The sequence below is a fragment of the Carassius auratus genome, unplaced genomic scaffold (genome assembly GCF_003368295.1).
Source record: "Carassius auratus strain Wakin unplaced genomic scaffold, ASM336829v1 scaf_tig00008911, whole genome shotgun sequence".
Taxonomy (NCBI): Eukaryota; Metazoa; Chordata; class Actinopteri; order Cypriniformes; family Cyprinidae; genus Carassius; species Carassius auratus.
The window spans coordinates 76,658-103,462 of NW_020523983.1; the positions used below are offsets into that span (position 1 = coordinate 76,658).

Sequence of the window (26,805 nt, forward strand, 5' to 3'; positions counted from 1 at the left end):
CGGTGTGAACAGGCAGGCGCCGAAACCATGCGTGATTTTCCGTTCCGTTCCGCGCCGCTTCCGCATCCGGTGTGAACCAGGCCTAATGCTGTTAAATAGAGAGAGAGAGAGAGAGAGAACCAGTCTAGGGCTATTAATCTTAGAGCTCATTATATTGAAGTACAAATCCTAACACCAGAACCGTTATGCATTTTATGAATAATGAAATGTTATGAAAAGTATGCATTTTATTTATTCACATGCAGTATGGTTGTTAGTATTTAGCAGTTAAAACCTATTTTTAAACTTGAATTTAAATACTATTAAACTAACTTTAAGTTCTCAAGGAGTTTATAAGTAAAAAAGGATCAAATGTCACAGGGCATGTTAAATAGTCAATGAACTTGTGTTAATAATATAATTAGAACTAACAATATAATTCAATTTTTTTAAATGAACAATTGCTGTATAAAATGGGACAGCAACCTTTGTATCAAACATTTTTTAATCGTCCAAAGCTGAGCATCGCGGGAGGCTGATCAAGTCATATTCAGATGCAATGAAAAAAAATAAAAATAAATAAAAAAATACCCTGGATAGCCTATATTAGGCCCAGGCTCTGCTCTGAAGTATACAATTTTAATGGATTAATCGCCTATTTTCATTTGCTGCGTGTTTATTTTTTAAACACGCTAAAAAATAAATTACGTTTGTAATTTAAACATGTCTGCTTCTATTTTAGCCAGTTTATTTTCAATAAACTAAAACAAAAATAATAATACGAATACAGCTCGTTATCAGACTGTAAAAAAATACGATGAAAAAGTCATGACAACACATTTTTAAGGTTGGCTACTTTAACTTATAGAAATAATTTAAGCAATTTAATGCGTTTTTATACTAGTTTATATCAGAATTTTTAATACTATTAAACTGAATTTAAAATCTCATGGAATTTTAAGTTTAAACGGGTGAATATGCCACAGTGAATATTAAATAGCTATAGCCTATTTAACAGAAGACCTTGATTGCATGTTACCATGAAACTAACAAAATAATTTGATTTCTTTTTAAATTAACAATTCATGTATAAAATGGGACCTCAACCTTTATATCAAACACTTTTACGTCGTCCACAATTGAGCAACGCGAGAGGAAGGTATTGCGCAAGAGCGCACAAGTGAATGTAAAGAGAATTTTTAGGGGGTAGGAGGATTTTTTTTATTCTTAAATTTTCATATGCAATGACAAAAATGGGATAAACACTCCGTAAATAAGTAAATAAAATAAATTGATATACAGTATATCCACTTAGCTTATCTGTTGGGTTTACCTCTCTCATTCTGGACAGATCCAAATGTTTCTATTTTCGTGATGTTGCTATTTGCAGCTAAACTATTATTTATTAGGTAAAATAGGCTTTGTGGTTCACGTGTGTTTCAGTATCAACGGACGAATATTATAAAGAGCAAAAATATGCCACAGTAGACCGCTGCTCATGCTGAACTGCGCTGTTTACAATGAATATGTACGCGTGAGGCACCAGCGCATTAAAACAGCTGAAATATACCATACTCAATTTTTGCTTGCACAGTTAAGGCATAATTGGAGACAGTTTGAAAAATCAAGAACAATAGCAGTTAATAAGAATTATTGCTGTTAGTGTGGTCTTAACGCTGGACCGTTCTCATTTTGTTCCTCATATGGAACTTGAAGGATTTTATTTATTTTTGCTAAGAGCAAACCAGAATGAAAATATATATTTTTTAATTCGTGTGTGTGTGTTCCTATATATATAGAAACCCATACACACGGATTAGAACATTTTATATTTTTATTCTGGTTTGTACATAAAACGTGGGATAGTCTTAGGCTAGAGTAAAAATGTGTGTGTGTATATATGTAGCACCCTAAAGGATCAACGAACGCACGATGTAGAGTTATAAAACAGGGTTTATTCTGGTCTTGACAACCCGTGAGAACTGCTCACAAAAGAAAACAACATAAAGAAAAAACAAGATATCAGAGCTTGTTCTAATCCAATGTTACAGCTTCGTTGATAAGACATTAATCACAGACAAAACATTTAAAGAACACAAACCTCGTGAGCTGACATCCCAGAGGGGGCTAAATAATCCTCTATCTCCTTCTCTATCTTCTTTCGCTCTTATTTCTTAATTTTGTCTCAAATTTTCACGTTTCTTTCATTCTTAGTGGAGCTAACCGGCAGCTACAGCCTACAGATAGCATGTGTCTCAGCAAAATGGGATCGGGCAGAAACCCAAACATAAACAATTGTACCCGCTACATCCTACCAGTAGATGGCGCAAAAAGAGCACGCCTGGACACAGCTCAATGGGACATTAAATGCTAATACTGTTACACTCCCACCAATCACTTGTGATTTTTAAAGAACAAATTATCAACTATGACTAATGAATAGCTTATGAATTAAAGAATATGAACTATATTTTAGGCAGAGCGAGGTTGAGAATCTTCTTCTGCCTCCATCAGAACGACTGTCTTCTGAATGGGCCTTTCCAGATGAACGGGTTTGGAGGTACGTTTTCCTTCTTCGTCCAGGTTTTGATCACTCATTAACAATTTCACCTTCCTCGCTATTCCATCTTTTCCAGGGTAGACTTCAGCAATCTTTGCCAATTTCCACTGGCTGCGTGGAGTTATCTCGTCTTTCAGGAGAACAATATCATCAACCTTAGCATTTCTATGCTCCTTGGTCCACTTCTGTCTACCTTGAAGGTTTCACAAATACTCTTTTTTCCACCTTGTCCAGAAGGTGTTGGCGAGGAGTTGAACACGATGCCACCTCTTACGGAGATAAAGATCTTCCTTTACAAACCTTCCTGGAGGTGGGGAGATGATTGTTGACTTCATGGTCAGTATGTGATTTGGCGTTAAAGGTTCTGGGTTTGATGGATCACACAGTTGGTCAGTAGTCAATGGCCTGCTATTGATGACTGCCATTACCTCATAAAGGAATGTCCTTAGAGAAGAGCTGTCAAGTTGTTTGCTGGATTGATCCAGGATTGACATGAGTACACTTCTTATGGTGCGAATTTGTCTTTCCCAGACACCACCCATGTGACTTGACGCTGGGGTGTTCATGAGAAACTCGCAGTCCAGTTTTTCCAGCTTTGCTTGATCCATTTCCTTGAATGCTTCAGCAAACTCATTTCTGGTGCCGACAAAGTTCGTGCCTTGATCACATCTTATCTGCCGAACTGTACCTCTGATGGCTATGAATGCACGTAAAGAGTTGATGAGGGAATCCGTTGATAGATCATCCAGCATCTCAAGATGTACTGCTCTGGAGCACATGCAGGTGATTAACAATCCATAACGCTTTAACTCCTTGCGGCCATCCTTGACGTAAAAAGGACCAAAGCAGTCCATCCAACAGTAGGTGAATGGTGGTGTAGTTTCCATCCTATCCTCTGGGAGGTCTGCCATCTTCTGCTGCTCTGTGCACCTTCTGAATCTTCTGCATTTTAAACATTTATAGATGTAAGATGAAACAATCTTACTGCATCAAAGTATCCAGTATCCATTAGCTCGCAGCTCGTTCATCGTGATCCCTCTTCCTTGATGGTATGTCTTCTCGTGAAAATGTTTGACGAGTAATGTAGACACATGACTGTTTTTTGGCAGGATCACAGGATGACTGAAATTAGGATGCAAAGCAGCATGTGTTAAGCGTCCGCCTTCCCGAAGAAGGCCTTGGTTGTCGAGAAATGGACATAACTTGCTGACCCTGTTTTTGGTCTGCATCACCTCCTGATGTTGTAAGGTTTTTATTTCCTGAGTAAACGCTGCTGCTTGGACCATCTTTATTATGGTTACCTCTGCTTCTTTTGTCTCTTGTAGGTTAACAATGTTACATGACTTCTTGTGATCCTTTGCTTCTTTAACATTGCGCTTGAGTCTGGCCACAGCTTTAATCATTCTCAACCAGTCTGAAAACTTCTGAAGCCAATCTAACAATGACCTTTGTTCTTCTACTTGTATCGTGTGGACTTGAACTTTCCTGACCTCTGGGTCACTGTTCGATAACTCTCCCACCTTGAGTACACTACTGGTTATGACCTTCTGCCAGAGAAGATCTGGGCCCTTGAACCAGTTTGAAGCTACAAGTTGTTCTGCTGTAAGGCCTCTTGAGGCGTGGTCTGCCGGATTGTCTTTGGAAGTTACATACCACCATTGTTTTGACTCTGTACCTTGTTTGATGCGTTCGACACGGTTTGCAACAAACACGTGCACTTCACCAAGTGCCATATCTAGATCTTTGGCAACTACAGCACATTCTTCCTTTGGAAGCAAAGCTAGAACTTGGGTGCTGTTTGAGATGAACTTATGCAGCCGAAGGTTGCACATCCTGCAGAGCTTGCGTGCTTCATTGACAAGCTGTATTGCTTGCTCTTCAGTGTCGACACTTCCTAGTCCATCATCGACATAGAAGCTGGTTTTGATGAACTTGATGGTTTCTTCATCAAAACTTCCTTCTCCTTCAGCTGCGAGGTGTTTGAGGCCATAGTTTGCGCAACCTGGAGAGGACGCTGCGCCGAATAAGTGTACTTTCATTCGGTAGACAGTGAATGAAGTTTCGAGGTCTCTGTTCTCCCACCACAAGAACCGTAGGTAATCTTGATCGCAAGCATTCACATGAAACTGGTGGAACAAGCTTTCAATATCACACATGAAAGCCACTGGGCCTCTTCGGAAGCGATACAAGACTCCAAGCAGGGTGTTTGTCAGCTCTGGACCAGTCAGGAGATGGTCATTTAGTGAGGTGTCTCTGAACTTGGCGGAGGCATCAAAGACAACGCGAATCTTTCCCGGTTTTTGGGGATGATACACCCCATGGTGTGGGATGTACCAAGCTGGTCTCTTGTCGATGTCTTGCTCTGGTACTCTTTCAGCATCCCCAAGGGCTATTATCTCATCCATGAACTTCTTGTAGTCCATGTAGTACTGCTTGTTCCTCTTGAGCTTTTTTCCTGAACATTTGAGGCGATGAATAGCACATGCCTTGTTATCTGGCAGGTTAGGCCTTTCACTCTTGAATGGGAGTGGCATTTCAAAATGGCCATCCTCCTTGTGTCTAATGCCTTTCCTTATCTTTGCTAGAAATTTGAGATCATCTTGAGAGATGTTTACATCATCTGGGAACTTCTCAACAAAGTCAGATTCCAACATTTTCAGGACCTCTGTAGGGGAGATCATTTCCTTTATTTGAGTTCTGAAAACATAGTGAACCTTGTTGGTGAAGTTTGAGGAGGTTTGAATATCTGGCACCACTTCCTTCACAATGACTTGATGATTTACTCCGAAAGGATCTCCATAATCAAGACATGGATTGCCATAACCCACAATACTCCATCAGATCAGTCCTTTGTGAGAACGGTTGATTTTCGTTTCATGACACAACTTGACGAGGAACAAGTGCTTGGGGGCAGTTGTAGCCAATCAGTAGGCCAATATCACAGCTTTGTAGTGGAGCGATCTCCTCCGCATGCATTCAAGATGAGGCCATGCCTTGGCTGTTCCAGTGGTTGGAATGTGATCTCGGTTTGCAGGTATGAAGTCCCTTGCATATGTTACTGGTAAGGAAATTGTCTTATTTGAATAAAATCCTCTTACTTGTAGACCTGAGAGCTTGCGACACGACACAACTGTGTTTCTTGATGACATGGTTGTAAGCCTTAGCTGAGCTGATTTACCTTTAATATGCAGAGCTTGTGCTGTTTCTTCGAGAATGAAGGTTGTGTCGCTCTGCGTATCAAGGAGCGCGTACAAAAGAACTTCATGCTCTGGCTTGCCTTCAGCTGACACCCATACTGGAACAATGGAGGATGTGTGAGTGTCATCAACATTCTGTGCGACTCTGTTAGATGTTTCTTCGCTTGTTGTTGGTGTGATGGTATCGTCTTGTAAAGTGTCTGGGTTTCTTTGTCTTGTCCTGTCACTGCTGGTTTGACTTTTTCTTGTTCTTTCTTCTCTGGTACGGTTATCATGAAGACATGTTGGATGTTTTTATCACATGTATCACAGGTGGCTCTGCTTTCACAATCCTTGGAGTGGTGACCAGACTTTAGGCAGCCAAAGCATAACTTCTTGTCTTGAACAAAATTTAGTCTCTCATGAATACTCTCACTCATAAACTTCCAGCAATTAAGTAGGCTGTGACCCAACTTCTCACAGTACGCACAACTAGTACTGACAGATCTTTCATTTAAGTTAGTTGCCAGTACCTTTGCTCCATAGCCTTTGATCCTTTGGGTTTTTGTACTTTCAATTTCAATTGGTTTCAAAGCGAAAAGAGATGTTATGGGGTTACAGGCAATTTTGGCTTCCCATGAGATGAAGTCCACAAATTGGCTGAAGCTCGGGAAGGTGTGGTTTTCCTCTTGCACTTCCATAACCTTTCTATTCCATCTTGAAGTGAGCCAATCTGGGAGTTTTGCAAGCATTTTTTGGTTTTCATTGCAGTCATTGAACACTTCAAGCCCCTTGATTTGTAACATGGCTGTCTTGCAGCAGCAGAGGAAATCAGCAAATGCCTGAAGTTCCATACTGTCTTTGGAGCTTATCTTTGGCCATGCATCGAGTTTGTCTCGATAGGCTTTAGCTACGAGGAAGGGATTACCATACCTCTCTTCGAGAACTGACCATGCTGCATAGTATGCTGATTCTGTGCCAAGCGGAAAGTAGCCTTCTATTGCCTTCTTTGCAGGCCCACTTACATACTTTCTCAGGTAATAAGTCTTCTCTTCAACTGGTATATTTTTCCTGTCGATCAAAGTTTGAAAGGAAATCTTCCAATCATTATATCTTATAGGATCGCCACTGAATATTGTAGGCTCTGGTACCGGAAGACGGCTTACACTAAGAGACTCTGCAAATGCTTTGACCAGATCTGTCGTGTTCACTTCTCGTTGAGGTGTCATAATTTGCGGTGAAGAGCACTGTTTGCAATGTGAGTCATTGTTTTCAGACTTGACTTCATTGTTTTTGGCAGGACTGTGGTGAAGTAGGCTGTATATCTCTTCATCTGAACATTCACTTTGTTCATACACCTGCTGTCGAGCCTTTGCTGCATTTAGCTTTTTTATTGTCTCAAGTCGCTCTACTTCTGTACGCTTAGCTTCTAGAGCTCTCTGTCTTTGTGCTATTTCCGCTTCTTGTCTTTCGATTTCCTTCATATGAGTTTCTTGTTCAAGCAGAACTTGCAGTGCTGCAACATCAGCAGCTGCATCTTGTCTTTTGGCTGAAAGCCTGCTGGAGCTTCTAGAGGAGACCCTTGAGCGAGAAGAGAGCTTAGTGTGGTGTGACTTTACACTCATCTTGTCTGAGGCTACTAACTTAGATATAGGCTCAGTCTCTTTCCAGGTTGCATCTCCTTGAACTTCAGATTTACTTGGGTTAGAGCACTTTGCTACTGCTCCGATAATTGTCTTTGTTATGGCTTCACATGTATCCATTCTTTGTCTTGTCTCATTATCTGGAGATTCAATGCGTCTTAACTCAACATAGGCAGCATTCACACCCTCAAAAGCATTTGAAACCTTGGAGACATGGTGCTGTAGCAGATCCTCTGAGTACTTATCATCTATGGCTCCTTTAGCGTCCTTAACAGCAGCTTTCCACTTCTCATAGTGTCCTCTAAAACGACATGCAGCCTTCTCTATGAGCTCCTTGTGGAATTCTTGGCCCTTTTCCGTCAGTGTACGGACTCTTTGGCTTCTCCGTGCTCTTTGTGAGGTAGTAGAGACATCATCAGCTGTGCCTTCTGCTGCTAATTCTTTGTCTGTATGAGGTTGTTCAACATCAACATCTTCATTTACTTCTGGATTAACCTCATGCTCTGCCATTGTTGGAGTTTTTATTTATTCTATTTAATTTTTATTTGTAACTTAGTCTTAAGTGCAGAATTTAATGAAGCAGCTTAAATTCGATTTGGTAATGAGTGAATGAATGTTGATCTTATTTTAGCTTACTGTTGTAACCTTGAAGCACAGTTATAACTCTTTAGATATAACTTAAAGTCAAGATTTAAATAACTGTAACTAAGAAACACTATTAAATATCTTTACCAAGCCAGAATATTTATCTTCTGGTACTTACTGAAATCCACTGAATGTGCAGGTTACTTATCACAACATCAAATTTAACAGTGTATGAATATCAGTCACTTAAGCAGTAGAAATCTAAACAATAGAAAATATTCCAGTCTTTTGTTTTGTTCATCAACACAGAGAGATTAGTCTTAATTCCTTTAACAGTCCATTTTTCTCTCTCTCTTGTAGAAGAATTCAAGTTAGTCCTTTAACCGGGGCAACACTTATTTTTCGGGGCACCTGAACCTTCCAGCGGTGGCTCATTCCTTGCTGTGCATCGCCGTGGCTGATGGTGGCACCTGTTGCTCGTTGTCGGCACCGTCCATTATCTACCCGCGCTCAGCAGACGGGAGTTCTCACTGTAGCACCCTCAAGGATCAACGAACGCACGATGTAGAGTTATAAAACAGGGTTTATTCTGGTCTTGACAACCCGTGAGAACTGCTCACAAAAGAAAACAACATAAAGAAAAAACAAGATATCAGAGCTTGTTCTAATCCAATGTTACAGCTTTGTTGATAAGACATTAATCACAGAAAAAACATTTAAAGAACACAAACCTCGTGAGCTGACATCCCAGAGGGGGCTAAATAGTCCTCTATCTCCTTCTCTATCTTCTTTCACTCTTATTTCTTAATTTTATCTCAAATTTTCACGTTTCTTTCATTCTTAGTGGAGCTAACCGGCAGCTACAGCCTACAGATAGCATGTGTCTCAGCAAAATGGGATCGGGCAGAAACCCAAACATAAACAATTGTACCCGCTACATCCTACCAGTAGATGGCGCAAAAAGAGCACGCCTGGACACATGTAAAAAGTCTGAAATACCCTCCGAAATGCATTGAAGACTGATATAGAATCTGATCTGTTCAGCAAGATGACACACAAACTTAATGAAGCTGAAAGTAAGATACAGACAGTAATCACACAATCATCTTCATTAAAAGTAGTAAGACACAGATGCTGTGTGTTCTCCTATTGCAGTCTTTGATCTTGAAATTAGCTGTTTATTAAAAAAATAAAATAGGGGGATTACGTTGACGTTATCTCAGTTAAATTGAAATATAAATCCGTTTTGCGACGACACATTTATGTGGCCAAGTGTAAGCGTAAACATTTTTAAAAAATCAGTTGGATATCCGATCAGCAGAAATGCATGGCCAGGTGTAAGCAGGTCCTTATTTACAAGGCATTTACATTTGCGCTTTGTTGTTTCTGATGAGAGAATTCACCAAAGTGCAGAATTCAGTCAGTGAGCGTGGTCTCTAACCAAAAGTCAGCAATTTTAATATTTAGTGAAATCCCATTAAATAATAGAAATATTAAAGAGATAATTATTGAACTAAAATCACAATGCCCAAATATATATTCATTCTCATATAAATCTGTATTCATCATCTTTTTTATGTTCATCAAGAGTTTGGGCTGTTGGGCTGTAAAATTAGGATTTGGCAAAAAAAAAAAAAATCCCACAGTAACAAACCCACCCCCCAGCTGACGTGTTGAATTAAGAAACTAAGGTCCTTTTGTTCTCCAAATGTACCAATTGATTTTCATCATTTTTATGTCTTTTATGTCATTTTTATCATTTCATTTTAGGCCTGATGAACGTGAAAGAAGAAGAAGATCTAAATAAAGTGGAGGAGAAATATCAGTGTCAGAATGTCATCATTGAAGGAACATCAGTGAATTGCTCCAAAACTGAAAAAAGTTGCTCGCAACAAAACATTCAAAGAAAAGAAGTCAAAATGCCTTTCAGCTGCTCTCAGTGTGGAAATGCATTCACTCGTAAAAACTACCTTAAGAATCACATGAAAATTCATACTGGAATAAAGCCTTTCACCTGCTCTGAGTGTGGAAAGAGTTTCACACAGAAAAGAAATCTTGACGAACACATGATGATTGTTCATGCTGGAAAAAGGCCTTTCACCTGCTCTGAATGCGGAAATACATTCACACGCAAAGAATGCCTTAAAAATCACATGAAAATTCATGTTGGAATAAAACCTTTTGTCTGCTCTCAGTGTGGAAAGACTTTCATTCAGAAAAGACATCTTAACGAGCATTTGCTAACTCACACTTCAGAAAAGCCTTTCACCTGCTCTCAGTGTGGAAAATCTTTGTCACGTAGAGAGAGTCTGAAGAATCACATGTTAATTCATGCTGGAATAAAGCCTTTCGTCTGCTCTCAGTGTGGAAGGAGTTTTACACAGAAAAAACAACTTAATGAGCATTTGCTAACTCACAGTTCAGAAAAGCATTTCACCTGCTCTCAGTGTGGAAAGTCTTTGTCACGCAGAGGAAGTCTGAAGAATCACATGTTAATTCATGCTGGAATAAAGCCTTTCGTCTGCTCTCAGTGTGGAAAGAGTTTCACACAAAAAAAACAACTTAACGAGCATGTGCTGATTCACACCTCAGAAAAGTCTCTCACCTGCTCTACGTGTGGAAACACTTTTACACGTAAAGAAACCCTAAAGAATCACATGTTAATTCATATGGGAATAAAGCGTTTTAGCTGCTCTCGGTGTGGAAACGCTTTCAGCCATAAAGCAAGCCTTTGGAATCACATGAAAATTCATACTGGAATAAAACCTTTTAGCTGCTCACAGTGTGGAGGCAGTTTTACTCAGAAAAGAAGACTTAATGAGCATATGTGTATTCACACAGAAAAGTCTTTTATCTGTCCTTAGTGTGGAAATTCTTTCACATGTAAAGGAACCCTTGAGAGACATGTTAATTAATACTGGAAAAAAGCTTTTTACTTGCTTTCAGTGACTATGTTTACATGGACATCAGTAATTTAATTATTTACCTTATGCTGAATAAGACAGATTTATGATTTAAGGTGTTTACAAGCTGCTACAGTTCTTGAAACAAAGTTACTTGCTGGACCTCCAATACATTCGAAACACATAGCAGACCGTCATCACGGACCCCCTCAGCATGCAGTTAATACCAAGATTATAGCCACAAACCAAAACTGATCAACAGACTAATCAATAGCACAAACAGGGAGCATCTCATATTTCTGCGGTAGCATCCTTTACCCCAGATATGACTATGACAAGGCTTGCAAACACTGGTGTTCTGGCACCCCCTATACATCTTTAGAACAGGTTTGAAAGTTTAAGGAATGTGGGTGAGAAATCCCCAAATGTGACTGAACATGGATCAAATCAGATTCATAACAGGCGCTCAAGGACGAGCTGACAGAGCCATTCAGCTCAGAGCACAGTCGAGCTCAGGACTCTGATAGTGGGCGACTCTGTTATCAGAAACATCCGTAGCAGGACTATAACTTGCTGCTTTCTAAAAGCAACCATCTGTGATGTGAACAGGGAACTTCAGAACATTCTGATGAAGCACAAGACTGCAAATCAAATCATCATCCATTTGGGGAAGAATGATATTCGGAAAGAGCAGTCAGAACTCCTTAAGAAGGACTTCAGTGAACTCCTTGAAACACTTTGAAGACTTGTCATTCATAAGTGGACCACTCCCAGCAAGGGGAACTAATATGTTTCCACAGTTACTTGGGCTAAATACATGGCTACAAAGAACATACAGTATAAAACTTAAAGGGTTAGTTCACCCGGATAGCAAATTAATGTAATTAATAACTCACCCTCATGTTGTTCCAAACCCGTGAGACTTCCGTTTATCTTTGGAACACAGTTTAAGATATTTTAGATTTAGTGTTCATCTTCAGTTCTCTCTTCACAGCAGTTCAGTCAGTCACTGTTTGAGTACATGAATTACTCCGGGATATTGGTTTGTTTTAACTCAGAGGGAGTGTCAGCCACATTAAAAAAGTTAACGGCTGAAGTCTTTTGTTGATTAATGCGTATTGGAGATGCGAACCGTTTAAAACGATTCAGTTGGATTTGGTGAACTGGTTCAAAAAGATCCAGTTACATTGAATGATTCGTTCGCGAACCGGATATCACAAACTGCTTTGTTTTGAACTCTCTCACAACAGACACGGAAGAGAAGATAATGCTGAATAAAGTCGTAGTTTTTCCTATTTTTGGACCAAAAAGTATTTTCTATGCTTCAAAATATTCTAACGGACCCTCTGATGTCACATGGACTACTTTGATGATGTTTTTCTTACCTTTCTGGACCTGGACAGTAGACCGTACACACCGCTTCAATGGAGGGACTGAGAGCTCTCGGACTAAATCTAAAATATCTTAAACTGTGTTCTGAAGATAAACAGAGGTCTTACGGGTTTGGAACGACATGTGGGTAAGTTATTAATGACATAATTTTTCTATTTGGGTGAACTATCCCTTTAATACCTTCAAAACTTCAACTTCACAGACAACTTCAATCTTTTCTGGGGCCATAGTCAACTGTTTAAATTGGATGACCTACATCTAAACACTTGGTGCAAGTGTGCTAAAGGAAAGTATCTACTTTGCCTTCCATCATCCTTCAGTAGAGTGACCCTAGGACTTCAGATCAGCTTCCAAGTCATCATGTGGTTGACATATCCCACAAGGACACTGATAACACCATGCAGCCAAACAAGCACTGCAAGCACTGCTCGTGGACACCATGTTCTGATGTATCAGAACAGCTCCAAAAACCCATGGACGGCTTTCTGGAAAACAGCCAGGGGAGTTAGGACAACATATTTCAGCCACCGGAAACAAGAGAGCCACAGCCCTGCTCACCAGACACATTATCCCTCTCTCCAGCATTTCCAATTCTAAGCTTCTTACTAAAAATGGAGGAACTGGTTTATGCTGGGACCATTATTTGAGTTTATATCTGATTTTTAATACGTTTTCATGTTTCTGATTCCTCAGGCAGATTAGTGCCTGTGTGGGAGGGCCTAGTTTTATCTAATTTATTACAAGAACATTTTAAGACACACATTCCAGGGGATACCTACTACATGGACAATGGTACCTTTTGGATTATCACTTCCTTTGACTTTTTGTATATACACGTGTGGACACTTTTACATTGGAACTTACAACATCTTAAGGATTATTTTGATGGTATGAAAATGGAAGACTGAAAGGCCTAGGCTTTCTAGTTGTATTGTGTTGTTTTATGTTCCCTGCAAATATTGTAAATACACTTTATTTATTAATTCTACATTTGTCTTTGTCACATATTTTTAAAACCCTTTGTTTTACTTCACACATTTTAAACTGACCCCATTTTAACTATTATAAACCTGACCGATAAAGCAGATTGTTACAATTGTTATTAAGGACAGCATTATCTGATAATTTCTGTATTTTCATTGATATATTGATCTCTGATCTCTTTAAAGACTCTGTTGATCTTCTCCTTGATTCTTTTAACTCAAAAGTTAAGAATGTTATTAACCCCTTTGTGTGCAAGGATCGGCGACAGCCCCAGTTTATTATTGTTTCACTTTCACAGCACATTAAACATCACTCTCTTACTTGATCTGGACAAACTGTGCATCAATTGAAAGTTTAAAGACTCTAGGTCCGATATTTGACCAATAATTTGATAAAACATTGTTGCAGTGACAGTTATTTAGTAATTTATGTCAGGAGTGCAAAATAATAAATCCGTAGTATGCCACATTTTGAATAGAAATTCACCACTCATTCATATTCAGCCACGTCTGCAGCGGTTTATTTGTGTTCACATAGACTCACTGAACAGCGTCTAAGGATTTATAGACCAAAGATTCATATTTGTGGATATATTTACTATGTTTATTTCATATTTCTTCAGACAGAATCTCTCCCAGCGCTGTCTCTGTGTGTTTGCTCCTCAGTGCTCATGCTGTGTGTAAGACAGACTCTGATTTGTCCTTCGCCATGTCAATCTTAAGAGTGTCATAACAGGACACGCCACATCGTGTCACATGGTTCCTGTACACTTCCTGGTTGTTATCTGGCCATAATAACACTGATACACCTCTGTAAACACAAAATATCCGAATAATAAACCCACGATTACGATAGAAAAGCTTCGTATGAGATTTTCTTGAGATCTGGGGCATTTTTGTAAATAATATAAAAAATGTACATCTGAAGTGCTAACTTGTGCAGAGATGTAAAAGGCTATAAATAGCATATTTTTACAACAGTAAATTACCAAATTCCACCCGTGATCGCAAAAAAATGTTATTACAAAATACTCGACCAGGGTTTAAAGTGAGTTCTGAGTAAAAGTGTACTAATAATTTAATAAATTGATGTAGCTTGATGCTAACGTTAGCTCTAATGCTACTAATAGCAAGTGCATTTCTTCATAATGCATTTCTGTCACAATAATTCACGTAACGTCGTAAGAAAATGTTTTGTTGTATTTTTATAGTAAGACTTTTGATAAATAAGGGCTAAATCCATACTCCGATTAAAGAGAGATTGCAGCTTGGTGTCTTTGTAAAGCTTGATATACCACAACAAAGGCTAATAAAGGTGGACTAAAATCAAAAGAATAATGATAAAAGAATAATGTGGACAATGTGTCATACCTGGTGGAGGTGTGAAAGACTCCTTTGGTGAGAACAATAGAATCATGAATGCGGGAGTATTCATAGCCAAAAACACAGACAAAGCACACAGGAGTGTTTACATGTGAGATCTTACAGAAATGACAAGTGCCATAAATCAATCAGATTAGCCTTTTCTAAAAACACACATAACATGGCCTTAGAAAAGATTTCATAAAATTCACAGTTTTACAGATTGGATTATGAGATTTAAATTGAAGCTTTGGTAGACTTGGGGCTTTAGCTACCCCGTGTTGCTAAACTCATATCCTACATCAATACTTTTTTTTATACATTTAAAAAATATGTTTTTAATATTTTTATGTTTGAGCTTACACATCTCTATTATCATAACATTCTGATAATTCTGATTCCTGAACAGTAAACTTTGAAGTGTTAGCTTTGTGGACAAATGTTGATAATGTATCTAGTCAGAAAGAATCATGAGCAAAAATCTTTTTATTTTGTATGTCATTTCTGTCTCCATGCAAAAATAAATTGGGGGTAACTGGTTAATGATATTGCTCCCGTTATAACCAACACATGCTACTCTGAGTAAATGCTAATGAATAATATGTTTAAACCGTATGGGTTGAAGATGCAAGTCTTGATTGTCTTTAAGGAGTCAAATGATGTGGAGGTTTGATGGTAAACGAAACCCAATAATTGTAGGTGACCGTCAACAAACATATACACTCACCTAAAGGATTATTAGGAACACCATACTAATACTGTGTTTGACCCCTTTCGCCTTCAGAACTACTTTAATTCTATGTAGCGTTGATTCAACAAGGTGCTGAAAGCATTCATTAGAAATGTTGGCCCATATTGATAGGAGTGCGTCTTACAGTTGATGGGAGATTTGTGGGATGCACATCCAGGGCATGAAGCTCCTGTTCCAGCACATCCCAAAGATGCTCTCTTGGGTTGAGATCTGGTGACTGTGGGGGCCATTTTAGTACAGTGAACTCATTGTCATGTTCAAGAAACCAATTTGAAATGATTCGAGTTTTGTGACATGGTGCATTATCCTGCTGGAAGTAGCCATCAGAGGATGGGTACATGGTGGTCATAAAGGGATGGACATGGTCAGAAACAATGCTCAGGTGGGCCGTGGCATTTAAACGATGCACAATTGGCACTAAGGGGCCTAAAGTGTGCCAAGAGAACATCCTTCACACCATTACACCACCACCAGCAGCCTGCACAGTGGTAACAAGGCATGATGGATCCATGTTCTCATTCTGTTTACGCCAAATTCTGACTCTACCATCTGAATGTCTCAACAGAAATCATCAGAGACTCATCAGACCAGGCAACATTTTTCCAGTCTTCAACTGTCCAATGTTGGTGAGCTAGTGCAAATTGTAGCCTCTTTTTCCTATTTGTAGTGGAGATGAGTGGTACCCGGTGGGGTCTTCTGCTGTTGTAGCCCATCCGTCTCAAGGTTGTGCGTGTTATGGCTTCACAAATGCTTTGCTGCATTCCTCGGTTGTAACGAGTGGTTATTTCAGTCAAAGTTGCTCTTCTATCAGCTTGAATCAGTCGGCCCATTCTCCTCTGACCTCTAGCATCAACAAGTCATTTTCTCCCACAGGACTGCCACATACTGGATGTTTTTCACTTTTCACACCATTCTTTGTAAACCCTAGAAATGGTTGTGTGTGAAAATCCCAGTAACTGAGCAGATTGTGAAATACTCAGACCGGCCCGTCTGGCACCAACAACCATGCCACGCTCAAAAATGCTTAAATCACCTTTCCTTCCCGTTCTGACATTCGGTTTGGAGTTCAGGAGATTATCTTGACCAGGACCACACCCCTAAATGCATTGATGCAACTGCCATGTGATTGGTTGATTAGATTATTGCATTAATGAGAAATTGTTAGACTCCATTGACTGATACTGTATGAACACAAACCAGCAGGAGAAACCTGACCAAAATCACCTTTTGTGTTTGAACAAAGGATTGAACAGAATGGAGGCAAGTCATTAATGACTGAATTTATACGTTTAGATGACCTGACCCCTTAAAACCCAAAACAGAAACTGTATTAAATGTATGCATGCATTAATATTATAGTAGCACCTTGAAGGAAAAAGCTTTAAGAAATAAGCAGCTTTATTGAGCATTTGTGCTCAAGACACAAAAATGCATTCACAAATTTCAAATTTACATGTATTAATTTTGACCAGACACTTTTATATGAAGTGACTTACAGTGCTTCTATTACAGGATCTCAATCCCTCTGGAGTCACCTGGAGTAAAGACACACCGGTGGAAATTGATCCAGAAACCTTCTGCTCACCAGTCCAGTTCACTACACCACAGAAATAATGAAGCTACAGCAAATTAACATGAATTAAAAAAATCTGAAATTAAATTCAGCAATAAATAGAATGCTGACAACATGATATAAAGCGTTTTACTCTGTGTAAGTGTTTTCCAGGTCGTGGTGTTCATGGAGAGCAGGTGCTCACAGCAGCAGTCAGATCGTCCCGCACATGTTCTCCTGCTCTTGTTCAGGGTCTTCATCATGGTGTTCCTCATCCTCTCTGTGCACTCAGACAAGGACAGCCTCGATGTCCCTCTCATCATGATCAGATTGAGTCTGACTGCAGCAGACCTGATGGACGGATATGGATTCACCGTCTGTACACTTTCAAAAACAGAACAATGTTTGAATAAAGCTTTGTTTCATCTGATGTTGACTTATATTTATTTATTGTGATGGTTACTTTTATTATTTTACTTGTTTATTCATGTCTCCTGTTGTTGTCAGTAAATAAAATATAGCCTAACTGTTTCATTAACACATGCATTCATTCATTCATTACTTGACTGAATATTTAGATGTATTCATCTTGGCTGCATTTGTCTAGTGTGAAGTCATGCATAGACATGACAAAAAGAATAATTACAATTTGTTTTACAAATATATATATAATTATAAGTCACCATTTATCATTATTATTGTTGATAAGTGTTGGGGTGGGCTAGATATGCTTCCTGTGATAATCTTAATTTTTTAGTAATACTCACGTTTTTCAAGTGTAAAATCAACATTCTTCTCCAAAGGTGAGATCTACAAGCACCTGATCGACGTCTCCTTTGTGCAGATATTACAAATACTGCAAACGCTGAGGAAAACCGTACTAGGTAGGGTTGTGAAGTTACTGATGATATGCGGTGTTTAGTCTTTAAGGATTAAACTGTGGGGCATTTCAACAGAGTTATAATTGAAAAACAACACAAAATGTATTGGTTAAACTACAATAACAATAAAAGGGCACCTGTATATTCAACAAGACCACAAAAGGAGCAAATTGCATCAACATCAAAATATTTAGATAGTTAATATTAAACCTGTCGCAGTTAGTAATATATATATACATTTTTTTTTTTTTGAAAATATGTAAAAAAAGAAAATATTACAGAACAAAACAGGCATCAAAAAACAAAAACTCCAAAGATGATTAAAAAAATAAATAATAAAAAAATAAATAAAAGGAGACATTCACAATATGCCAAATACAGATTCATAATATCTTACAATAGACATTGCTTTTGAATTTTTTAAAAATTTTAAGAGACTTCATTAACAGAGTGAGCTCGTTAGAGAAAACCTTGTATAAAGGAGGAGATTTTGACAATCTACATTTATGAATGAAAAATTTGCCATTCATGATGATAAAATTAACAAAATTATGAATATTTTTATCCTCATTCTGAAAGTAGCAAATAATTTCTTTCACATTCAGTGTTATCATTAGATTAGTTTTAACTGAAAAGGTAAAAAAAAAAAAACATCTTTCCAAAATGACTATCCATAAAATTAGAAAGCCACATATTAGTTGGATATATTTCTCTGACTTTGTTAGAAATACAAAATTTGTAAGGGAGCAGCCATGCTTTTCTCCAATTAACATCTGGAGCATCGTTGAAATCACCCCCAATAATTACATTTCCATCCTTATACTTCTTTAAACCTGTTATTGTTTCACAAATCTTCTTAAACATTTCTAAATTGTGTACTCGAACTTTAAATCCATAGACATTGCAAATTATTAAAGTGGAATTGTCCAGTTTAACAGTCAGTATAATCCATCTTCCATTATCTGAACGAATAGACTCCAAAACATTGCCTTTGAATTTGTTAAAGAAAATTGCGACACCTGCTGAGTGATTGGTAGCCTGGTAATACCAGACTCTGCTACTTCACTTTGCTTCGTAGACAGAGTCTGGAATGGCATAATAGAGAAGTGTTTTCTCTCTCGCTAGGGGGCGCTTGTCTGAAGTTTAAAATCATTGGTTACCCGTAAGCCAATCAGAAACGTTTAGTTATGACGTATGTTATGCGCCTGTACAGCCGCATCGAAGTACAGACATCATGCATCGAACTCAAATCTATGATTGAACTTCCACTGTAAACCTGTTGTAAACACATGATGATGCGAGCGAAATACCGGAGTGAACATGGCTGTAAACGACTTTTGCAGATTATGCGAAGTTAATCTACGCATCCACGTCACGGCTCTCAGCCCGCCCTCTGTTCGTTGATTGGCCCGGTTGTTTCCAGACCGATGGCAAACAGAAAGCTCTGACGCTGTATCAGACTGAGTACAGAAGCGAAATGAAATTGAGCGGAAGTAGGAAGTCTGACGTAGTTAGGCTAAGTGATTGGATCCATGACAAAAAATTGCGCAATCTCCCCATTGGGTTTTCCAAAAATTCGAATCAGAGTCACAAGAATGAGTCTCTTGAAAAAAAAGTATTTGAGCTTCTGTATGTCTCCCAAAAAGAAATATAGCTTTTCTTTTAACAGCATCACGAATGCCTCGAACATTTAAAGAAATTAAATTGAACTTACCAAACTTGTAGTCAGCCGTTACAACAAACTAATTAACTAACCAGTATAGAACAAGTACCTTTGGAGAAAGTGAAAACTGAGAAAGCATGAAACATTACGTCAATCACAACACTTCCGTTGACCCTGATATGTATCCATAACTGCTGACGGGCACCATCCGCTCAGGTGACGTCAGGAACACTGATGCGCACGCCTTAAATGTAGGCAAATCCTCCTCGAAAGCCGGCCTTCTTGCCCTCTTCTCTCGCACGTTTCACCAGTGGCCATGCTTTTTTTCTTGCGGCTCGTTCCTCCGAAGACATATCTTCTTTGATGTGTAGCCCGTTTTCCTTCAGATAGTGGTTGTCTTTAGCATCTCTCCACACTGTATCTCGATAAAGACGCATGGCGAACTGAATAATTATCACTCTGGGGTGACCATCACCTCTTCTCTGTCCCAGTCTATGAACTGAATCCACAACATCTGGAAGTTTGTGCGCAATCTTTGGAGATACTTTGGAAAGGATCTTGATAACAATATCTTGTGTGTTACTCTCCCTGTCTGGTTTATTTTCCTTTACCCCTTAAATCCTGAGATCCCATCTTCTTTTGTAGTTCTGCATCCCCATACATGCCTCCTTCAGTTGCTTATTTTCTTGCTGTAGCGCAGCAACATTATTTTCGAGTTTCAGAATCTTCTCTTTATGGGATCTGCTCTCACGTAACAGTTCACTTACGGTGGTAGAAAGAGAGGTAATAGAAGAAGCTGTATTTTCCAAGACCCTCTCCATGGACTCGACTCTCTGAAATGTACCGTCACATTTCGATGTGAGTTCAGCGACAGCATTAATGAGTGAATCAATTTTCTCATCAATGTTAATCTTTAATTTCCCCTTTTTCCCCGGTGGACTTTTACTCGGAGTGCATGGAAAAGTAGTCGCAAATTCTTCTTCTGTGTCCATCTCGTCGACACTTTTGCATTTGTCAGTCGCCATGTCTGTATTAACCTGAGCCTTATACCTGTTTCTATTCTTACCCATATGAGCCTGACAAACGACACAGTAGTAGAAGAAGAACTAATCAGTCAAGTTTATCAGGGTTTTCAGAAGTAGTTTCATGTTTATCTCTTAATTGCCTGACGACACACTCAAAACGTGTCTGCACAGATGAACGCCATCTTGGCCCCCCGCAGTCAGTAATATATTTGAAGTTGGTGCGCTTGTTATAATGTCATAGGTCACATGATAACATAAACATGGTGGACCGCATTCATACCATAGACAGTAAAAGAAATGGACACAGCGACCCCATTGGAACTCAATTGAGACAAGTGAAGCCCATTTTTAACGTTTTTTAGCACTTCCGTTTCTGACGCGCAGACTCAAACGAAGCTTGACGACGTCAGCAACCTGTCTGCCAGATGTAAATCTTCTAAGTGGCTGTGCGTGCAAACTGCCATCGTTAATCTTGCAGAGACGGCGAGCTTGAGCGGGGAGTTCTTTGTCGTGAGTGAGCAGGAGTAAGTATTCTGATTAATTATTTTGTATAGTATTTTAAAATGTAATGCCAGTACGCCATCCCTGCTCACACACGACGTAATAGTTACGTAAAAATTCCATGACTTACCAACAGACAACGTAACTACGACGTCGCATGCCCGTAATTTTATTACCATCACATTACCAACTCACAACGTCGTCATTACGTCCTTCCAATGTGACCAGATAACCAAGAACGTCCCAGATAGGTCCTCTATTGGTAATATATTGGTAACTTCATGACTTACTGGCAACATAACTACAACGTCGTATGCACGTAATATCATTACCATATTTTTTGTACGTTCTTTATATGCTCTCTGAGTATAGAGCTATTTAAAAAGTGTAATTAAACTTCAGACACAAGATTAAACGTTCTTTAAATATAAAATATGTTTCTTTTCACCAAGTCAGAATATGGACATGCTTTTAATATATAGTGACGTGACATACAGGCGCGCGCTTCCACAACTGACGCACCGCGCGCACAGCATTGACAAGAAAAGAGTTGTGAAACTTTCTATCTCGTAAGGAGTTATGAACGTGAAATAATGACACAGACTGGCTACACCATCTCATCTGCTGCAGATACAGTATCAAGAGGACAGCGCGTTTGTTTGAGGCACTTTTCACTTCAACTGTATCTGTGTCCAAATTCAGGGTCTACATCCTTCGGAGGACTTATTTGAAGGATGTCACGTCACAGCGCCGCGACAAAGGATGTCCAAATTCGTAGGATCCTTCAAATGCGGCCCACAAATGCGTCCTCCTTTTCCCCGAATTGGAAGGATGGGTGTGGTGGATCCTTTCGCGTCCTACCTATCCCATAATTCTTTTCGGCAGGACGAAGCGAGCGGTAGCGGAGTGGGGGAGGAGTATTATTTTCGATGTTTTTTAAAAACTGGCTTTTCAAAAATATATATTTTCAGTTGTTTTCTAGTTAGGCATTTTGTTTTAGCGTTAAGCATTTTTTTTTTTTTACATTTGTACGTGTATATGTAAAAAAAAAAAACGTTTACTTTCGTAAACTAGCTTCTTCCTTACTGCCTGTGTGAATATCCCCTTACACACAGCTTATTTGTTAGTGATTGAAGCTGTTTTAACGCTTCTAAGGACGAAAGAGCAGACAGAAGTGTTTATAAAGCTCCGGGGAGAGAACGATGAGCTCTTCACCCGCGTCTTGCTTAGCGCTGTCACGGTTGCTAGGCGACAGGATATGAGCAACGGTTAAGGGAGGGAACTGAAAGAAGGGTAGGCTGTCCAAATTCACAAACACCGACTTCCGGTTTTTGCGGTCGTCGGAGGACCCATCCTCCTTCAACCGGGTAGGAAGGATCCTAAGGAGGATGCAGACCCTGAATTTGGACACAGCTTGTGTCTGACAGTAGAATTAGCTTTCTGAGGTGAGTTTTACAATTTATAATAAGTAGGTTGATAAAATGTATAAAAAATTAAAAACAAAAGTCTAACGTCGCCAAAACCTTTTTTTTTTTTTTTTTAAATTTTATTGGTTTTATTAGCCTTCTAAACGTTGAGTTACCATGGCAACCGCGTACACATCAGCTGCTGGAGGGGAGAGGACTCGTCTGACATTTTCTCTGTTTCTCGTCTGTTATACCAAAGAAAAGGCCAACAACTGCGACAGATTGGTTAAGTAATTACACGTTAATATTATCCACAGTCTACTTTAAGTACTTTTTTATTAATATTTATACCTCTGTGATTATGGTATGGTATTTTTCAAGTATTACGCTAGCATAGAAACATAATTAACATTATAGCATATTAGATTTGAGCTCTTATTAATGAAAGTTTGGGCTTTTAATTACATCTTATGCGTAAAGGATCGGTTTTGATTGCTTTGTAAATGTTTTTGATGGTAATTTGTCAATTGATAAATGAAGTAAAGTTAAGATAATTAATTTAACCTAAAAGTCTGCACTGTAGAGTCTATCAGTGACGTCACTTGCGGTCTAAAATGGGCTGAAACTATTTCAAACCACTGTTTCAAGCTTGTTCTGATTTTTCATTGTAAACAAATATTGATTAAAAAAAAAAAATGTACAGTGATCTCAGGAGTGTCTTAAAAACCCTCTAAAACAGAGAGGAAGTTCCAAGAAAATGTCTAATGGGAGCTGCTGACAGAGATAGAAAACACAGGTGATCCGAGAAAGCTTATTAAATAACTTCATATTTATTTTTTACAATATATCATCATGCATCTGTAAAATCTAAACATGTGAATTCTGGTATCTTAAGATATTTTTGTATGTTTTCCATATTAAAATTTTTCTTTTCTGCATTTCCCCTATTCTCTAGTTTGTTTATTTCTAACAAGGAGCTGGAGGCCGTGAAGAAACAGATCCACGATATCGTGGAGAAGCAGGCCCAGCTGAGCGAGTGGAGAGCTGTGCTGGAAATATTCAGGGGTTGATGCTCATAAGTCCAGGGTAAGTATACAGCTAACCCTACTACCACCTCTACTCTGTGTGGTTCTCTGCAAAGGCCCGGTGTACCCAGGACACGATCTTCCCAGATGTCCTTCACCCTATTTCACAGTTTAAGACATGAACCAGGCCCTGGACGACGACCTCTCTCCATCCGCCGCCTCCGGTCCTCAGGATCTCCGCCAGAACCCGATTCGCTCCACTTCGCGAGACAGAACACAACGCTGTGATCATCGGAGACTCCATCGTCCGGCACGTTCGTGCTATGTTACCTGAAGGTAAAGTCCACACTCACTGTTTCCCTGGTGCTCATGTTCTTAATATTTCTGCACAGATTCCCGTGATCCTGAAGGGTGAGGGGAGCATCAGAGTGGACGTGCTTCACGCTGGGGTTAACGACACCATGCTATGGCAGAAGGAGACGCTGAAGAGGGACTTCAGGAGCCTGATTGAGACGGTGCGCAGCATATCGCCTGCATGATGATCATCGTGTCACGACCACATCCCACATATAGAGGAGGACATGAAAGGTTCAGCAGACTTTTTGCTTTAAACGAATGGTTATTGTCATGGTGTAAAGAACAGAAACTGCTTTTTGTTAATAATTGGAATCTTTTCTGGTAGCGTCCTAGGCTTTTTAGACCTCCTGTTGGACAACATCTCAAGGACACTTTGCTCCCTATGACTAGTAAGCCAATTCTCAAATAACTGCTATGATGACTTTTGTTCTACACGCTCAAATAGAAGTACTTGTGTTGTCCAATCAATAAAGATTGTGTTTGTTCCAGTGTTAATTTTGATAGGCATTTTTGATTTAGCATTAGTCTAAACTCCAGCAAACTACTGTTATAAGCATGAGCCCCATCAGACTGGTCGTGGCGGAGGTGTAAAACACAAACTTTTAAACACAAACTTAATTTATTAATTTTATTTTTTCTTAAAGGTAGCCTTACTGATATAGTTATCATACCTCAAAGTGTAGTTACTGACCACTTCCTTGTATCGTGCATGCTGCATATTACTGATATTAACTATATTTCCAAAATGAGCATTATGAATGTAAGAGCCTTACATTACATTTATAACAATCATTGTTAATGTTTGAATTGTATTTCAGGGCAGTTTGTGAAGACAGATAATCAAGAGAAGTCAGTTCCAGATCCACCTCCACACCAGACCTCTCTCTCTCTCACGAGGATTGCTGTCTACTAGCATATTGTGTTCTCTTCAGACTCCGGGGGATGCAGATATTACTCAGGCACACGAACACTTGAATATTGCAAGAATAGAGAAAGTAAGAATTACTTAAGATTTTAGAATTTAATGTTAATTGCTTAAACATATATACAGTATTGTTCAAAATAATAGCAGTACAATGTGACTAACCAGAATAATCAAGGTTTTTAGTATATTTTTTATTGCTACGTGGCAAACAAGTTACCAGTAGGTTCAGTAGATTGTCAGAAAACAAACAAGACCCAGCATTCATGATATGCACGCTCTTAAGGCTGTGCAATTGGGCAATTAGTTGAAAGGGGTGTGTTCAAAAAAATAGCAGTGTCTACCTTTGACTGTACAAACTCAAAACTATTTTGTACAAACATTTTTTTTTCTGGGATTTAGCAATCCTGTGAATCACTAAACTAATATTTAGTTGTATGACCACAGTTTTTTAAAACTGCTTGACATCTGTGTGGCATGGAGTCAACCAACTTGTGGCACCTCTCAGCTGTTATTCCACTCCATGATTCTTTAACAACATTCCACAATTCATTCACATTTCTTGGTTTTGCTTCAGAAACAGCATTTTTGATATCACCCCACAAGTTCTCAATTGGATTAAGGTCTGGAGATTGGGCTGGCCACTCCATAACATTAATTTTGTTGGTTTGGAACCAAGACTTTGCCCGTTTACTAGTGTGTTTTGGGTCATTGTCTTGTTGAAACAACCATTTCAAGGGCATGTCCTCTTCAGCATAGGGCAACATGACCTCTTCAAGTATTTTAACATATGCAAACTGATCCATGATCCCTGGTATGCGATAAATAGGCCCAACACCATAGTAGGAGAAACATGCCCATATCATGATGCTTGCACCTCCATGCTTCACTGTCTTCACTGTGTACTGTGGCTTGAATTCAAAGTTTGGGGGTCGTCTCACAAACTGCCTGTGGCCCTTGGACCCAAAAAGAACAATTTTACTCTCATCAGTCCACAAAATGTTCCTCCATTTCTCTTTAGGCCAGTTGATGTGTTCTTTGGCAAATTGTAACCTCTTCTGCACATGCCTTTTTTTTAACAGAGGGACTTTGCGGGGGATTCTTGAAAATAGATTAGCTTCACACAGACGTCTTCTAACTGTCACAGTACTTACAGGTAACTCCAGACTGTCTTTGATCATCCTGGAGGTGATCATTGGCTGAGCCTTTGCCATTCTGGTTATTCTTCTATCCATTTTGATGGTTGTCTTACGTTTTCTTCCACGTCTCTCTGGTTTTGCTCTCCATTTTAAGGCATTGGAGATCATTTTAGCTGAACAGCCTATCATTTTTTGCACCTCTTTATAGGTTTTCCCCTCTCTAATCAACTTTTTAATCAAAGTACGCTGTTCTTCTGAACAATGTCTTGAACGACCCATTTTCCTCAGCTTTCAAATGCATGTTCAACAAGTGTTGGCTTCATCCTTAAATAGGGGCCACCTGATTCACACCTGTTTCTTCACAAAATTGATGACCTCAGTGATTGAATGCCACACTGCTATTTTTTTGAACACACCCCTTTCAACTAATTCAACTAATTGCCCAATTGCACAGCCTTAAGAGCGTGCATATCATGAATGCTGGGTCTCATTTGTTTTCTGAGAATCTACTGAACCTACTGGTAACTTGTTTGCCACGTAGCAATAAAAAAATATACGAAAAACCTTGATCATTCTGGTTAGTCACATTGTACTGCTATTATTTTGAACAATACTGTATACACCAATTTTCAACTTCATTGCCAGAGATATATGTTAGTGTAATTTTAAATTGTAATATATTTGAAATTAAGTACAAATAATATGCATTTATGTGGTCAAAAACAATACATTTAATTCACACTTAAGTGTATTGTTAACTTACATTAAAGTGTATTTTAGTTCACATTAATTGCTTGTCAGTACATTAGTAGTACATTTTTACAATATTATAAAGACAGTAGAAGCAATTATGAACACATAATTGTACATATAAAGATGTACTAATAAGTCCCACTTAAATGGTTTAAAAAAATCACTCAAAAGTTCTCTTCTCAAAAATCACTCAACTTAAAGGTCCCATGACATGGATTATTTCCTTTTCTTTAAATGCTTTTTAATG

At 38.9% G+C, this 26,805-nt stretch overlaps 2 protein-coding genes across 3 annotated transcripts in view; one reads left to right on the top strand and one right to left on the bottom strand.

The window, feature by feature from the left end:
* Window positions 1-17,316, top strand: part of LOC113072347 (gastrula zinc finger protein XlCGF8.2DB) — a 38,027-nt gene extending 20,711 nt beyond the window's left edge. The window contains exon 2 of one of the 2 annotated variants that reach the window (XR_003280286.1): window positions 16,847-17,316. Coding sequence is in view for 1 of the 2 variants with exons in the window: in XM_026245369.1 (XP_026101154.1) it covers window positions 9,714-10,807 (1,094 nt within the window). In the remaining variant the exon portion in view is untranslated. Of the gene's footprint in view, window positions 1-9,713; window positions 11,799-16,846 lie in introns of those variants that run through there. The other variant, XM_026245369.1, reaches the window with a different exon arrangement.
* On the bottom strand, window positions 1,915-9,564 carry LOC113072346 (uncharacterized). The gene is made up of 2 exons (XM_026245368.1): window positions 8,675-9,564; window positions 1,915-8,555 (listed from the first exon to the last, which is right to left on the bottom strand). Exon 2 carries the CDS (start codon window positions 7,866-7,868, stop codon window positions 5,700-5,702), a length of 2,169 nt encoding a protein of 722 aa, XP_026101153.1. The 5' UTR covers window positions 7,869-8,555; window positions 8,675-9,564; the 3' UTR covers window positions 1,915-5,699.
* Window positions 17,317-26,805: the final 9,489 nt, after the last annotated feature.

Coding starts and splice junctions, on each gene's coding strand:
- LOC113072346 (XM_026245368.1), bottom strand. CDS start 7,868: ATGGCAGAGCATGAGGTTAATCCAGAAGTAAATGAAGATGTTGATGTT.